The 17,933-nt window shown below is 54.7% G+C and overlaps 1 protein-coding gene across 5 annotated transcripts in view; it reads right to left on the bottom strand.

The window, feature by feature from the left end:
- Positions 1 to 738: 738 nt before the first annotated feature.
- The window catches only part of PDE9A (phosphodiesterase 9A), a 105,877-nt gene continuing 88,682 nt past the window's right edge, over positions 739 to 17,933 (bottom strand). The window contains exons 10-19 of one of the 5 annotated variants that reach the window (XM_053564389.1): positions 15,085 to 15,171; positions 13,003 to 13,107; positions 12,656 to 12,738; positions 11,654 to 11,810; positions 7,103 to 7,216; positions 4,939 to 5,043; positions 4,064 to 4,192; positions 2,982 to 3,077; positions 1,936 to 2,017; positions 739 to 875 (exon numbers count right to left, since the gene is read on the bottom strand). In XM_053564389.1, the coding sequence (XP_053420364.1) occupies positions 865 to 875; positions 1,936 to 2,017; positions 2,982 to 3,077; positions 4,064 to 4,192; positions 4,939 to 5,043; positions 7,103 to 7,216; positions 11,654 to 11,810; positions 12,656 to 12,738; positions 13,003 to 13,107; positions 15,085 to 15,171 (969 nt within the window). In that variant the 3' untranslated portion in view covers positions 739 to 864. Of the gene's footprint in view, positions 879 to 1,915; positions 2,018 to 2,981; positions 3,078 to 4,063; positions 4,193 to 4,938; positions 5,044 to 7,102; positions 7,217 to 11,653; positions 11,811 to 12,655; positions 12,739 to 13,002; positions 13,108 to 15,084; positions 15,172 to 17,933 lie in introns of those variants that run through there. The other 4 variants (XM_053564390.1, XM_053564388.1, XM_053564391.1 and 1 more) reach the window with 4 other exon arrangements.

The raw sequence follows: 17,933 nt of genomic DNA on the forward strand, positions 1-17,933 counted from the left end.
CACCTTGGGCCAGAACAAGAGCTGCACCCTGAACGAGCAGAGGGTGAGGCCTCCCTATGGGCTAAGTGCCACCCAGAGTGTCCCCAATATAGGGCAAGAAGGAAAGGGCATCTCTCCTCCCCAAGAGACCCCCACAAATGTGCCCTTGGTCTGACACTTGCGCCACGATGTCTCCCTCTGTTCAGAAATGCAGGACACGCACACGTCCTGTGCTTAGGACACCACCCTGACGGTTCACGCTGCATTTACACGGATGTTCGTATCATGTCACACCAGCTGGCTGTGCTGAGACATGCCTGTGGAAAACGCAGTGTCATTCGCCTCCACAGGAGAGCTTACCAGAAGCAGCCTGGGACACATGACTCTACCCAAGAAAAAGTACGTACCCATTTCTGTATAAGAATATATTATTTAAAAGACAGTTTAAAAATAAAAATTCTGTACAGTATCATGAATTCCTTTTTTTTTCTTCAGTGAACAAAACAGTTCTTAGAAAATGTGGTTTTGGTGTCAGGAGCCTAGAGCAACATTTCCCATCAGGGAGGATGCCTTGAAGCTCTGACGGCCTGGTCCCCGATGGCCTTGTCCCCGATGGCCTCGTCCCCTGAAGGCTGGTCCCCAATGGCCTCGTTCCCCGGTGGCCTGGTCCCTGATGGCCTCATCCCCCGGAGGCCTGGTCCCCGATGACCTCGTCCCCTGGAGGCCTGGTCCCCGATGGCCTCGTCCCCTGAAGGATGGTCCCCGATGGCCTCATCCCCCGGAGGCCTGGTCCACGACAGCCTCATCCCCTGGAGGCCTGGTCCCCGATGGCCTCGTCCCCCAGAGGCCTGGTCCCCCACGGCAGCCACAGGTCTCTGGCTCTCTTCAGGTGCAGTCTGCTTCAGGAAGGAAAATGACTACAGGTTTGTTTTTGTTGGGATTGCAGGCAGTATTACAAATGTCACAAATGTCACTTGCCCTGGCAGTGGGGACCTGTTTGCTATCTATGGTGAATGTATCTTGCTCTGAGAGCCTATTATCTTGCTCTTACTCTATAAACCTATCTTTCTTGTCCTCAATAAACTTTGTTTCATGCCTTCCTAAAGAAAAAAACACAAGTTACAGGATTATACACGGACCACTCTAGGAGAATGAGGCCAGTCGACATATTATTGAACATGTTTAGGAAAAATAAAACAACATCAATCCCTCTTCTGAGCCATAATATAATCTGGCTTAAAAATGCCAGCATTTCCTGAGCCCTTCATATGGAGCAGCACACGGCTTGTTGAACGGCTAGCACAGCGACAGGAAGGGTGTCACTGCCTCTGCCTCAGAGCTCCGGGCTCTGGGATACAGAGAACCTGAGATGCTTGTGTATGTCACTTGGCTTGTAATTAGCAAAGTTTGGTCTCAACACAAGGTGCATCTACCCCAAAGCTTGTCACCGCTCTTCCTGTAAAACCAAGCCCGGTTGCTCTCGCCCTGTGTCTTGAATGCTGGATGAGCTGAGAGGCTCTCAGGATACCGGCTGGACTTGTGTATGGTGTGGGCCCATCACAAGGTGGCCAAGTGGGCAGCCTCTGTGTTGCATATCGACGAAGTGACTGGCCAGTATAAGTGGGCACAGGGGAAAATGCCTAATGTGATGTAATAGCTTTATTTTTGAAAAGCTTTAAAGCTTAAGAACTTCAAATGTCCTTCTAAAAAGTGCATATGCTGATTATTGATATTTCTCTATTTACTAAAGTGTGATGTTCTTTCAGAGCCTAATTCTGATTATTAGATGCAAGGAATAAAAGTTTCACTTATTAACAATACTGCAGAAACCCTATTTTCTCCTCTCTCTCCCTCCATTCCCTCCTTTGGTTCCATCCTTCCTCCTACAGATCTTCCAGACTCCCCATTTCACCCTGAGGCTGTGCGTGCTGAGACGTCAATTCACAACAGCATTACCTTCACCTTTTTTCACATCTCTGCCTTTCTCTCTGGATTTTTCGGTGCCTCTGGACGTCAAGTCCTCAGTCTTTTTCTGTAGCTAGGACAAAGTGCAGAGAAGGCCCAGTCAGGCCCCAGGAGGCAGGGCGAGTGAGTGGGGGACGGCTTCTCTTTTTCTGTGGCCGGAGACGCTGCTGCGTACAGCTCCACATGCCAAGACTCACCCGCACTGGCTCTGCAGGGACGGCTGTTTTCCACCTTCCCTGTCACCCACAGTCTCACATGAGAGTCATAGCCGGGAAGCCCTGACTTAAGTAGGCCTTGAAGAGGGTCAGGGAAACCAGAGTGGGACCAAGCCTGGGTGGCTGGGGAGACCATTCTAGCTGCGTCAGCCCTTGGAGAGGGGTGGGCAGCAGGGTGGATAGGGCCCTCAATGGCAGCTGGACATCAGGCAAGGGTCTGTGGAAGCTATGCTGGCTCTGAGCCTGCGTGCCTGGGCCTCTCTTAAAAGCAGTGTCTATCCAAGGGCAGCCAGCCCTGGGCTCTCTGGCCCCTGAGAGGTACCAACTGCCTTATGTGTTGTTGTACCTGCCTGGGAGCTGGGATGTCCCTGTGCTGAGGGCGTTGTCCCTTTCCATCCCATGTCCTCCTCTGAGCAAGTCAGACATGGGGCCTGGAGGAGGGGTGAGCCCTGCAAGGGATGCTCTGCTCGGAGGGGCCCGAGATGCCCTAAGGGCTGCAGATGCACTGAGCATGTCTGGGTGACGTGACATGGGTGACAGCTTGAGTCTGGATAACCGCACTCGAGAGAACCCCTGGAGGGGCACGGGGCGTGGACACACTGCTCTTGGCAGATGTGCTGTGGTCCTGGGAGTGTACAGAGATAGATTCTCCACTGTCACTGAGCCCGACTCTCGGGGAGCAGAAGTGCTCCTGGCCACGGGCCACCAGTGGTGGCGCCCAGCTGGGCACGTCCAGAGTCTGGCGTCAGGAGAGTGGTGCAGAGCACGCCCGCTCAGCCTACTTGCCATGAGGGAGACAGTTTCCGGGGTCTTCCGGCTCACCTCTTTCAAGGCGTCATCCGTCCGCTGCAGCTCCTCGTAACGGTCCCGCGACTCCCAGAGCGGCTGCAGCATGGTTTCCTCCACCACAGGGAAGAGCTGCGGAGACAGACTGCTGCTCAGACAGGCGCCAGGTCCACTGTGTCCAGCGGTGCCCACCTCGTGGCACTTTTGGTGGGCTCTTTGGTTGGGGCCCCTGGGGAAATCCAAGTGGCCTCCTGGGAGGACGCTGGGTCGATCCTGCATCCTGGGAGCCGCATGCTGGCTGCTCCCCCCACTCCAGGCTGGTGCTCTGTGTCCAGCCCTTGCTGCCCCTGGTGTGGGCCTGTTGAAAACTCACTCTCCCTCCCTCTGTCTGGGTCCCCAAGCCCATGAGACCAGGGCCAGGGACAGGGTCAGCGGTTCTTACAAAGCTGTGGGGAAGAGCAGCTGCCAGAGGTCTCTGTGGGGGTCTGGGGAAGGGACAGAGTGGCAGCTCTAAGCCTCTGCAGAAGGGGCCGCAGCACCCAGGAGCAGTGAAGGGGCAGGAGGACACACGGACACACACACCCTGGCCTTGGTCCCTGTTGCACTGGGTGGGGAGAATCGGGTGGCGAGAGGGTGAGTTTTGGACATGCTATGGGCGGGGGGAGGTTGAGGTGGGGGCCTCAGCAAGAGGCCACAGGCAGCCCTGGACCCCTGGAGGGAGGTGGACAGGACTGTGCCATGGGTGGGGCAGGACCACCAGCCAGGGTAGGGAGAAGGCAGGGACTGGGCTCTGGGTTTCACAGCCTGAGGACACCAATCCCACAAGGGCAGGCACCAGCTGAGGGGCTGAGGGCCGGGCTGCAGGATGCACCTGGCCAGGGAGACGGCCTGAGGGTGGCGATCGTGAGGAGGCTCCTCAGGGCCTGTGTGTCTGTGTGTGTGTCCCTGGGTCTGTGTGTCTGCGTATCTGTGTGTGTTTCCATGGGTCTGTGTGTCTGTGTGTCCTTGTGTGTCTGTGTGTTTCTGTGTGTGACTGTGTGTCCGGGTGTCCGTGTCTGAGCACATGCATGTGTGCACTTCTTGGGGGCATGCCTTGGTGTGTGGTGACAGTTACTCACCTTGGTCACTGTTTCGAACATCGGGATCAGGACAAACTTGATGAACCCAATTTGGGCCGTAGCTTTGGTCACTTTGTCCCGGTCCATGAATGGGGCCACAGGGAGGCCTTCAGACTTCTCACGGTCGCTCTGGGGGATGTGGCAGACAGTGACATTAGCAGTAGAAGTGTCCTCGGGATCTGGAGACCAGTGAGTCTCACTCTTCTTAGAGGAAGAACAAACTGAGCCAATTCACCAACCATCCACCCAAGCGCTCTGCGAACCTACATCAGCAAGAATGGGGGAGTGGGCCTAATATCAAGTGCTGAACAGCAGCCACCACTGGGTGCGTAGGACTGGGTTTAGGGACAGGGAGTGCTTAGCTCAGCAGCACACCCCTGCCCAGTTATCCGAGGGCTGACGGAGCTGCCCTGGGCGGAGCTTACTGTCCTCTGCAACACTCTGCTTTGAGCTGGCTCCGCTGTCATGTCCCTGGTTTTTCCCACGGTCACCCTAGTGAGCCACGCTGTCCATCTCAGCCACGGCAGGCTCCCTCCCACCTCCACAGTCCTTGCTTCTTGACTTTTAGGCAGTTTGTTTGACAAGTCTATCTCTAATAGTGGCTCAATTAGTGGTTGACAGGTGACGCGTTTACAGCATTAGTTTTTCTGGGTTTTCATTGCCTTTCTGGTTTCAAATTATAACTTGTTTCATTTCTGACATGCATGTGCCGTGAAGGCCTCCTGGAGGATGGTGAGGCTGTCGGCTGCTGGCTGCCCAGAGAACAGGCCCGTCCACCCTGCCTGCTGCCCCAAACACGGGCCCTGGTATGTGGGGCGAATGAGTAAAGTTGCAGGTCTGACTGGTCTGGTCTGACTGCTTTGCTGGGCTCTTACCTGCATAAAATATTCTTCTAATAAGCAGTCCACCCAAGGCTCTGCGACTTCCATGGGACGGACCTCGTTAGAGATATCACAGCATTTTATCAAAATCATCTTCAGCTGAAAAAAGAGACTTTGGAACTTAGGGACAGGAAGACACAACAGAAGCTGCTGCTGCTGCTGCTGGTGGGGTCTAGACCTTCCATTACCGGCAGGAGGAGGTGGGGGATGATGGTGCCGGGCTGAGTGAGGACAGCTTCCTCCCTTCAGTGCAGTTCACCATCAAGGTCCTGCTTGGGTCCCCTCCTTCCAGCCTTCCTGTCACCCTGGCCCTGACAATGCACCCCATAGCCCTGCTGAGTGCCCAGCACACCCTGTCTGGAGCTTTTCTCCAGATGGGTATGTTGCCAGCCTTTTGAGCAGACCGGAGGAGCCCAGTCTCCCTCTGAGCTCCAAGAATTGGCCACTCCTGGGACACTTCAGCAGCGGACGGGTGAGGCTGAAGTATTCAGCCAAAGTGTTTCCACCTGAATGAGCCAGGACCTGCCTTCAGGGCAGTTGTGGAAGGCTCGGGCCCCACAGCCTTGCCTTGCACAGGCACCAACTACTGTCGCCTGGGAGTACCCCTTCCAGATCATTGTCTGTGAGGTTTGTGGCCCTGAGCCCTGGGCTCCAAATCTGCCTGTTTGGTTTGGGGGATGTGACTTGGTGAAGGGCAGCTCCGTTTGGCTCAGTGTCTGCCCAATGCATGGCAGGTTCATGCTGACCAAGATCATTGGGACCCGCTGCCTGTTTCCTTGTGCTCATGGGCCTCCCTCATTGATCCTGGGAAGTGGTCGGGTCTTTCTTTGTCTTCTCTGAGTGGGGGACTTCCAACCAATCTCAGGGATGGCCTTTCCCTGGTGGGCCCTGGGGAGCTGCCCCCACAGACCTGGTGCACGCTCTGGGGCCCCAGGCCTCACCGGCCACGCTCCCCACTTAGAAGCTGCCTTTCAGTCAGGACTTCCCCTCCCAGCCCCCTATGTGTCCACAAGAGGCACTTGCCTCTGAGCTCCCCTCAGTGCCATGAGCTGAGTCCACACTGCCCACATCTGATCCTGGTCTGGGACGGATCTGTGGGGTCAGGTGGAGCCCTGGGACAGGACTGCACTCTGCCTCTGGCCTGCGCACCTGCCTGAGCGGGAGCTCAGGTGATGTTCAGCTGGCTCGCTGGCCCTCTTGCCCCATGTCCCATCCCTTCCCTGGCCTCTCCTCACACCCCAGAGGGAGGATAGAGGCCTCTGGGGTGAGGAGGGCAACACGCCCATCTCCGGATCCTCCCCAGTTTTCCATTTCTTGTGGTCCCTCCCACCTCAGACGATGAGGTGCCACTTCCCACACTCTGTTGGATTTTCAGGACGAGGGACTTGCTTGCTGGGAGCCACCTGCCTGCTTCCCTGGATCTCTGTCAGGGAAGGAGCTTCTGGAGGCCTGAGCTTGGGGGGATGGTACCCACTGGCCAGGCACTGAGCCCTCCCCCTGCAGACTTGCAGCATTAACTGCACTTCAGCTCCACAGAGCGTGGTCCCCATAGCCTACTGGGACTGGAGGCTGCAAGTTCAGCCTGGTCTACGAGGACTGTCCCTGCTAGTCAACCTCTCTGGCAGTGGAAAGTGACATTCTTGGTTCTACACAGACAGTCCATTTCAGGAGTGGGAAGGCCAGCAGGCCACCAACACTGGGCAAACCCCATGTGCTCCCCTTCTCTGTGCAGGGGGGGAGGGGAGCATGTGCTTCTCTTTGTATGGGGTACACTGAGTGTGTTCAGGCACAGCCTGCACCTGCGAGAGGCCCTGCCCTGGCCGGAGGGGACCCTCTCAGAAGTGGTTCTGAGTGTGCTGTGCAGGGCTGGGCCTTCACGGGAGAGCCAGTACTATATCCGTCACCTTCACCTACATGTCTTCCCCCTTCAGAAAGAGACAGAGAAGGTGATGTGCTGCCTCCAGGCCTGGAAGCAGAGCTCCCCTGGGAGGAGTGGCCCAGACCACATCCACAGACACCTCCTTGTTCCAGGGCAAGGCTGATAATCTCGTGGTTTCCATTCTGAGCTAGAAGGCTGATAATCTCGTGGTTTCCATTCTGAGCTAGGTGGTGCAACTCCCATCAGCCAGCCCCATCAGAGGCAGGACAGCCTATATACCAGGGTCATGTGCTCCTCATTGCTGTAGTCAAAATTATCCATTTTTTCTTTGAAAGAATCCATAATTTCTGCATGCCTTGCCATGTCAGTGGCCAAGATTAACGTGATCATTCCCTGAGGAGGGAGAGAACAAAGTATTAACACAGGGCATGATCTCAACAATTAGTTCACAGGTGCTGTGTGTTGAGCCCTTTGGACATATCATTTCATTTAGTCCTCATGCCCAGTCTGTATGTATCCCTCTCCCGTCCATATACTTGTCTACACATCCATCTATCCATCCAAACATCCATCCATCCATCTACAAATCCATCTATCTATCCAAACATCCATCCATCCATCCACACATCCATCATCCATCCATCCACACACCCATTATCCACACATCTACCTGTACACCCACCCATCCATCCACCCACCCATCCATCCATCCACCCACCCACCCATCCATCCACCCACCCATCCATCCACACATCCATCCATCCACACATCTATCCATCCACACATCCATCCATCCATCCATCCATCCATCCATCCATCCATCCATCCATCCATCCATCAACACATCCATCCATCCATCCACACATCCATCCATCCACCCACCCATCCATCCACACATCCATCCATCCACAGATCTATCCATCCACACATCCATCCATTCATCCATCCACACATCCATCCATCCATCCATCCATCCACCCACCCATCCATCCACACATCCATCCATCCACACATCCACACAACCATCCATCCACCCACCCATCCATCCACACATCCATCCATCCACCCACCCATCCATCCACACATCCATCCATCCACACATCTATCCATCCACACATCCATCCATCCACCCACCCATCCACACATCCATCCATCCACCCACCCATCCATCCACACATCCATCCATCCACACATCCACACATCCATCCATCCACCCACCCACCCACCCATCCACCCACCCACCCACCCACCCATCCATCCACCCACCCACCCACCCATCCATCCACCCACCCACCCATCCATCCATCCACCCACCCATCCATCCACACATCCATTCATCCACACATTTATCCATCCACACATCCATCCATCCATCCACACATCCACACATCCATCCATTCACCCACCCATCCATCCACACATCCACACATCCATCCACACATTCATCCATCCACACATCCATCCATCCATCCACCCAACCACCCATCCATCCATCCATCCACACATCCATCCATCCATCCATCCACACACCCATCCATCCACACATCCATCCATCCATCCATCCACATATCCATCCACCCACCCACCCACTCATCCATCCACCCATCCATCCATCCATCCACACATCCATCCATCCACCCATCCATCCATCCACCCACACATCCATCCATCCTCACATCCATCCATCCACACATCCATCCATCCATCCATCCACACATCCATCCATCCACACATCCATCCACCCACCCACCCACTCATCCATCCACCCATCCATCCATCCATCCATCCACACATCCATCCACCCACCCACCCACCCATCCACCCACCCACCCATCCATCCATCCAGACATCCATCCATCCATCCACCCACCCAGCCATCCATCCACCCACCCATCCATCCATCCATCCACACATCCATCCATCCATCCATACATCCACACATCCATCCATCCACACATCCACACATCCATCCACCCACCCACCCATCCATCCATCCATCCATACACACATCCATCCCTCCACACATCCATCCATCCATCCATCCATCCATCCATCCATCCATCCATCCATCCATCCACACATCCATCCATCCACCCACCCACCCATCCATCCACCCACCCACCCACCCATCCATCCATCCAGACATCCATCCATCCATCCACCCACCCATCCATCCACACACCCATCCATCCACACATCAAGACATCCACCCACCTATCCATCCATCCACCCACCCACCCACCCATCCATCCACACATCCACCCATCCACACATCCATCCATCCACACATCCACACATCCATCCATCCACACATCCACACAAACATCCATCCACCCACCCATCCATCCACACATCCATCCATTCATCCACACATCCATCCATCCATCCACACATCCATCCATCCACCCACCCATCCATCCACCCACCCATCCATCCACACACCCATCCATCCACACACACATCCATCCACACATCAAGACATCCACCCACCTATCCATCCATCCACCCACCCACCCACCCATCCATCCACACATCCACCCATCCACACATCCATCCATCCACACATCCACACATCCATCCATCCACACATCCACACAAACATCCATCCACCCACCCATCCATCCACACATCCATCCATCCACACATCCATCCATCCATCCACACATCCATCCATCCACCCACCCATCCATCCACCCACCCATCCATCCACACACCCATCCATCCACACATCAAGACATCCACCCACCTATCCATCCATCCACCCACCCATCCATCCACACATCCACCCATCCACACATCCATCCATCCACACATCCACACATCCATCCACCCACCCATCCATCCACACATCCACCCATCCACACATCCATCCATCCACACATCCACACATCCATCCATCCACACATCCACACATCCATCCATCCACACATCCACACATCCATCCATCCACCCACATATCCATCCACACATCCATCCATCCACACATCCACACATCCACACATCCATCCATCCACACATCCACACAACCATCCATCCACCCACCCATCCATCCATCCACACATCCATCCATTCATCCACACATCCATCCATCCACACATCCATCCATCCATCCATCCACACATCCATCCATCCATCCACACATCTCTCCATCCACACATCCACACGTCCATCCATCCACACATCCACACATCCACCCACCCACCCATCCACCCACCCACCCATCTACCACACATCCATCCACCCACCCATCCATCCACACATCCATACCTTCATGCATCCACTTGTCCACACATCCATATATCCATCCATTCACACATCCATCCACCCATTCATCCACCCATCCCATAAACATTTATAGAACACATCTCTGTGTCAGGTATGGTGTTCTACTTTTCTAAAAAAATAAAGCCACAAGCATCAAAAACAAAACCTAAATCAATATAGGTAGATCAAAAGGTATGTTTTGAAGGGGGGGCATCACTTGCATTTTGAATTATGCAATTTTTCTGTAAATATTTAAGTGTTGTATTATTAGTGAAGAATTTATTTGGTTATCCCTCAAATCTTCAATGACAATGTTTTTTTTTTTTTAATTGAGACAACTGATTTTACCCCCAGAAGAAAGTCTTATTTCAAAGCCAGGAAAGCACTGGAAGCAGAACAACCCTGTGTGTCCTGTGGTGGCTGCTCTGTGGATCAGACACCCCCTTGTCTCTGGAGTGCTGCTCTGACACACTGAGGTAGGGAGTCCTACACAGAGCGGGTGTCCAGGTCCTACTAGGGAGGGGCTCCCCTGGGCAGCTGCACCTCTGCATCCGAGGAGTGGCAGAAGGCAGCTCCCTGTGTGGGATTCCTGGGGCTGGCACACATAGTATCACCAATTAGCTTAAAACAACAGGAGTTCCTTCCCTCACGGTTCTGGGGCCACAAATCCAAGACCAAGGTGTCAGCAGGGCCTTGCTCTCACAAAGGCTGCAGAGGAGGATCGGCTCTTCCGTCTCTTCCAGCTCCTGGTGGTCACAGGTGTTCTTTGGCCTATTATCATGTGGGCTTTGCCCCTGTGCCTGTGTCTTCTCTGTCCTTGAACTTAGTGCCTACCTGGGCAATCCAGGCCAATCTTACCTGCAGATCTTTGGTACAGATGGAAAGACCCTTTTTCCAAATAAGGGCACACTCACGGGAGGTGGGTGCTATGATTCACCCCAGTGTACCCCTCTCCAAGCAGATCTCCCCCCGAAAAATGCTGGAGGGGGTGCATGGAGGTAAGGTTCAACGGACCGTCCCACATGGAAGGGGGTGTCATGCTGGGGGGTTGGACAGTCTTCCTCTTGTGCAGGTGTCTCTTCTCAGCCTCCTCCTATCATACCCTATGGGTTGGAAAGGACCTTTATCTCGGATGGCAGCAGGGCTGACAGGGCCGTGGGTGGCAGGTGACAGGTTACGGGCAATGGTCAGCTCTACCAGGGTGAATACAGCAGAAGTGTCTGTCCAGACAGGTGACTCACCTAACCTCTCTGAGCCTTAGTTTCCTGGGCTGAAAAATGGACAAAGGACTTAACTCGAAGGGCACTGGTAAAGGCTGACTTAAACAGTGGCTGGGAAGTGCGGGTCAGGGACTGCCGCGTGTGCATGGCAATGGTGCTCTCTTCTTGGAGCTCCAGTTTGGGCCCTGCAGGAGGCGGGGGTGGGATGGTGGGTTCCCCAAAGCCCCTGGTGGGCACTGCTGTGACCAGAAACCCAGGGGACCCTCCAGCCACTGGGGGAAGAGTTCTGCTTTGTCCCCCACCCGAATGTCCTCCCCACTCCTGTCAGAGGCCCTCGGTTACACACCTGTCTGATCTGCCTGAAGCCATCTGGTGACACACTGGAGAATATGTTGCACTCTGGCTGGGCGAGGATCTGGAAGGCCACGGCACAGTGGTGGTTCTCCAGTGGCGAGATGTCGTTATAGCGGACCGCCAGCTCCGTGCGGGCGTTGATCTGGTACCTGGGTTTAAGGGAGCAGGGGGTGGCTCAGACACCAGCAAAGCCCGTGGTAACCAGATCCCCCCAACTTGGTGTCATCCTGTCAGATGGGCCCCACCAAGGAACCCAGAGTTCTCCCAGGACGGTGCCCTCAAGACATCACGGCTCTTACAAAATTGTCACATTTTCAATATGTGCCAAAGGCAGGCTCCTGGGAGAAGAGGCTCCTGCCCTTTTGTGTCAGAAGCTGTGCGCAAGGCCTCTGTGCCAGCCTGTGGGGTGCACGGCCACACCTTGGAGTCCACTCTGCCAAACAGTGGCAAGGCTCTCAGGGATGTCTGATGGCTCCCCACACCCACATTCAAAAGAAAGAACTGATGTGTCACCGTGAGTGCATGTGGCCTGGACTTTGTCAGTCATGTGGAGTGGAGTGGCAGGAGCCAGGTGACACCCTGCAGCTCTGGGCCCATCAGCCTGTTCTCCTGCCCCTCTGCCCCACAGTGGGCCCCTTCTTCCCCCCACTCCAGACCTTGTTTCCAGCACAGCCCTGGCAGAGGTGGACCGGAGGCTGCTGGGCAGCAGTAAGCTCCAGGGCCTCACTCCCTGCTAGGGGCGGGGGTGTCAGCACTGCCAGGGCTCTGCTGTGCACGTGCTGAGCACCACACCAGGCCCGCGTGGGGTGTGGTGGCCCTGAAGGCTCCTGGACCAAGTCCAACAGCCAGAAGGAGCCGTGACCTGAGGAGGCCACAGGCAGGGGCTTGGAGCCCTTCCTGGACAGCACCACCTGAGAACTATCCGAGGTTTGGGCTGATGGTTCTGACAGCCAGGGCCCCTTCTACAAGAAAAAAGAGAAGGGCGTGCACGTACGTGTTGTTGTACCCTGGGTGGTCCAAGTCGTGGCAGATGGCTGCTGTCATTAGGATCAAGATATCCATTTGGGAAAACTTATCCTGGATTGGAAAACGAGTTTAGGTTTTTCCCTCTTCTCTCCAAGAGTGGGACAGGTGGGGTGGGGGTCAGATTGGGACGAAGGAGCCTCAGCCTGGTGGGAGGGGACCTGCAGCACTCTAGGCAGGGGAGCAGTCAGGAGCACTTGCTTGTGTAATCCCAGGTGTGGCCTCAGCCAGTGGGGTCCACAAGGGGACAGATCTGCCACTCACTGGAGGAGCCCCGTCCCGGAGCATGGAGTTGGGATGACCAGATGCAGGACTCACCTGGAGACCACAGAGCCAGACCATGCTGTACATCATCTGCGCCACACAGAAGCAGTGCCGAAAGTTGTGGAAAGGGTTGTTTCTGTAATTGTCGTGCACACAGAGCTGCAGGAGAGGCCAGGGGAGGAGCTGCCCAAGTCGGCCTGCACACCTTCCCTCCCCAGACTGCCCAGAGGCCGCCAAGGTTTCAGATACTCTCTGTCAACCTGTTGAAGCTGCAGTCAACAGTGCTCCTGTGTCTGCCACAGGGCTGGACGGGGTGGCCCAGGGAGCCCGAGAATGGCCATCAGGTCGCACGGTAGCACCTGGCTCAGGTGTGGGGATGGAGCTCCCATTGGGATTTTTACCCTGAGGTGTCCCTAGAGTTGTTTGAAAAGCCACACTGGGACACCAAGTGAGAGGGTGGAGCAGGGAGACCAAAGAGGGATTCAGGTCTCCCAGGTCCATAGAACCTCAATAGGCTTTTCATATTCCCAGCAATGTTTTATAAAAGAAAAAACATCTAGGCTGGACACAGTGGATCACGCCTGTAATTCCAGCACTCTGGGAGGCCAAGGCAGGTGGATTCCTTGATCTCAGGAGTTCAAGACCTGCCTGAGCAAAGTAAGACCCTGTCTCTATTAAAAATAGAAAAAATTCCCTGGGATTATAGTAGGCACTATAGTCTCAGCTACTTGGGAGGCCGAGGCAGGAGGATTGATTGAGCTCAAGAATTTCAGATTGTTGTGAGCTGTGACACCACAGAACTCTACCCAGGCAACACTGAGATGGTCTAAAAAAAAAAAAAAATCTGCTGCTAAACACACTTCTGCACACACACCCCACATATGCTCGTGCATACACACACATCCCACACTCTCACATATACTCCCTCACAGGCTCACGTATACAAACACCCCACACATCTCACACATGCTCAAATATGCACACACCCTACATAGTCTCACACCCCACACATCTCACACACGCTCACATATGCACACACCCTACATAGTCTCACACCCCACACATCTCACACACGCTCACATATGCACACACCCTACATAGTCTCACACCCCACACATCTCACACACGCTCACATATGCACACACCCTACATAGTCTCACACCCCACACATCTCACACACGCTCACATATGCACACACCCTACATAGTCTCACACCCCACACATCTCACACACGCTCACATATGCACACACCCTACATAGTCTCACACCCCACACATCTCACACACGCTCACATATGCACACACCCTACATAGTCTCACACCCCACACATCTCACACACGCTCACATATACACACACCCTACAGTCTCACACCCCACACATCTCACACACGCTCACATATACACACACCCTACAGTCTCACACCCCACACATCTCACACACGCTCACATATGCACACACCCTACATAGTCTCACACCCCACACATCTCACACACGCTCACATATGCACACACACACTACATAGTCTCACACCCCACACATCTCACACACGCTCACATATGCACACACACACTACATAGTCTCACACCCCACACATCTCACACACGCTCACATATGCACACACACACTACATAGTCTCACACCCCACACATCTCACACACGCTCACATATGCACACACACCCTACATAGTCTCACACCCCACACATCTCACACACGCTCACATATGCACACACACCCTACATAGTCTCACACCCCACACATCTCACACACGCTCACATATGCACACACCCTACATAGTCTCACACCCCACACATCTCACACACGCTCACATATGCACACACCCTACATAGTCTCACACCCCACACATCTCACACACGCTCACATATGCACACACACCCTACATAGTCTCACACCCCACACATCTCACACACACTCACATATGCACACACACCCTACATAGTCTCACACCCCACACATCTCACACACGCTCACATATGCACACACACCCTACACAGTCTCACACCCCACACATGCTCATGCCACCTCCGCTGCCCTCATCAGGACGCGGCCCAGACGACCCGTCCCCTAGGCTGGGGTGATCCTATGTGCCCAGGAAGGCCGTGGGGGCAGCACTCACCAGCCACCTCTTGAGTGTGATGGGGTTGATGTTGAAGTCCCTGGCCAAGCCCAGGTCATGGTACATGTGCTCCAGGCAGCTCAGCATCTGTGGGCGCAGAAGCAGGTAAGCCCCTTTCCAGAGGGTCCCCTGCAGCAGGGTCAAACTGGGGTTTGGCCCGAGAGGCCTCTCGATGGCCCTTTCAAGACCATTCAGATGGGGGGTTGTCTGAGAGAGTGTCTGGGGTCTTCTGGGGGTGGAGGAGCTGGGTTGGAAGTCAACAAGAGCTCTGTGCAGGAGGGGACAGTGATGGGGTGAGGGGTGCCCCCCACTGCCGGTGACCAGTCCAGAAAGCGATGTTGTTTATTCCTATGTGTGGAAAACAATCCCAGGAGATCAGCAGTTGAAGCTGCACACCTGGGAATCAGGTGCCTTGGAGGTGGGGGGAGAAAGGTCCTTTACCTTACTGAGGCTGGGATCTAAGGAACTTTGATGATTTACATCCCCCACCCCCCAAAAAAAAATACTTGGTCATGCCTGTCTGGAGCCCCACTGGGACCAGAGACAATTTTTTCTTTTTTTTTTTTGAGACAGAGTCTTATTATGTTGCCTTTGGTAGAGTGCTGTGGCGTCACAGCTCACAGCAACCTCAAACTCTTGGGCTTAAGTGATTCTCTTGCGTCAGCCTCCCAGGTAGCTGGGACGAAAGGCGCCTGCCACAATGCCCAGCTTGTTTTTGGTTGTAGTTACCGTTGTTTGGCAGGCCAGGGCTGGATTTGAACCTGCTAGCTCTGGAGTATGCGGCTGGCGCCCCAGCTGCCGAGCTACAGGTGCCGAGCCCAGGGACCAGAGACAGTTTTAAGGGCTTAACTGTGGTGTTTGGAAAGTGGGCACTGCCCTCCTAGTCCTTATTTCAGTGAACTACCTGCTACAGACACCCTTGTTGAAGTTGAAATAGATTTTGTTTTTAGTCCCAGAGAGGATTTATGGTCATTATGTTAAAGATCTATTGAAATATAGCTCAGTTCTTTGGAGCTAATTAAGCTCAGGAGGAAAAGATAAAATGATTTTTAAAAATGAGAGTTAGACAAAAGTGGGGCTTGCCATCAGATGGAGAGTCCAGGGAGACCAAAGGTCCACAAAATGGGGACAGAGCAGACAGCCCTGGAAGGATCCTCCGCCAGGCCGCACGCCAGGCCTGCCTCCTGCCTGGGAGGATACTGGGCTGTCCTGTGGGAACCTGCGGGCTTCCAGCTGCCTCTGGGCACTGTGTGAACTTCTCCTCCCAGAAAGGAGCATCAGGGACTGAACTGCACCCCCCAAAATCAGTACATTGCAGCTCAACCCAGATGTGCTTATGTTTGGAGATGGGGTCATTAAGGAGAAACAAAGGTCAATTAAGGTCGCGAGGTGGGCCTAGTCCCTTGGAGCTGGAGTCTTTAGAAGAGGAGAGGAGACAGCAGGCCGCATGGGCAGAACAGTCACCCAAGGACCCTCTGAGAAGGTGGCCGTCTGCAGACCAAAGACAAAGGCCCCAGGAGGAACTGCCCCTGGCAGCACCTTGGTCCTGGACTTCTGGCCTCTGGAAGAACTGTGAGGATAGACGTCTGTCCAGCCCAGATCTCAGCTTCTATTACGGTGGCCTAAGCAAGCCAGGGCAGTGCATGCTACCAAAATCCCACTTTTACCTATTGTGCAATGTATGAGGCTTAGAACCACTGCAAGTGAGGTAAATTTTTGTAAATCTAATCCTATAATCCCAGCGTCTGGGGGCTGGCTCTGAAGGAAGCAGAGAATTCTGTGGCGTTGAGCACAGAATACCCCCCCCTGGAAGGACAGCACAGACGTGGGTTAGATAACGTGCAGGGGGCCAAGTTTGGGTGGTAGCTTTCAAGGAGCCCCTTCACAGTGGCAAGACCCCCAGGGCTGGCATGAAGACAGGTGGCTGGTTTGCAGGCTGCTGCCCAGATCACCCAAGTGAGAGCCAGAGCTGTCCACTTTCCAGGACAGAGCCTGTCCTGGATGCTGGCTTCAGGACCAGAAGGGCCGCAGCCTCGAAACCCCTGGATCTCTGCCCCAGCAGCCCAGATGCGTGCTTGGCAGTCCTGCAGAGCTGACGCATTTGCTGTGAAAACAGAGTCGAGGGCGAAGATGATCGGCAGATGGTGCCATCTGGCGCCACTTCCATGGCGTGTGTGGAGCAAGAGTGACGATGCGTCTGTTGTGTCTGCGGCCCTGAGCAGGCAGGTGAGCAGGTGAGCAGACACTGTGGTGGGTCCTGGGCTGCAGGGGGCGGGGGTGTGACTGTGAGTGTGGAGGACCCAGGACAGCCAGAGCATTCTGTAGTCTTCGAGCTCTGTGCCTGTTGGAGGTGGCCCCAGGGCAGAGGGACACGGCAGTGAGAAAAGGGTCCCCTGTCTGGGTTGTGATGGGAAGGACACAGGCCCAGGCACTGAGCAGCTGTTCCATCCGCTGGCAGGGAGAGGTGATCACCACTGGAGGCCTGGGGCTTCCAGGGTAACAGCTAGATTTTCGGGGTGGGCTGGGCTGTTGAGACTCTGAGGTCCCTTTAGTCTCTGCCAGTCCCCAAGTTTCCTGCATCCCAGGCTTGCCAGAGGCCATGGCTCCTATCTTTGGGCATCTCAGGCTTGTCACCAGCAGGCAGCTGAATACTTCTCAGCTCAGGAACCCTCACCAGTCTCTGGGATGCTCTGGAGATCTGCTGGGTAGAGCCCAAGTCTAGCTGCAGGGAGCAGCTGGCTGTCTTGCCCATGAACCCCCCAACCCCCGATAGTGGCTGTGAATGCAGTCCCTTCAACCTCCTGGGGCGACCTGCACCCCGCAGCCACGGCAGTCCTGTGCTGTGGCTC

Source organism: Nycticebus coucang, chromosome 16, assembly GCF_027406575.1.
Source record: "Nycticebus coucang isolate mNycCou1 chromosome 16, mNycCou1.pri, whole genome shotgun sequence".
Lineage (NCBI taxonomy): Eukaryota > Metazoa > Chordata > Mammalia > Primates > Lorisidae > Nycticebus > Nycticebus coucang.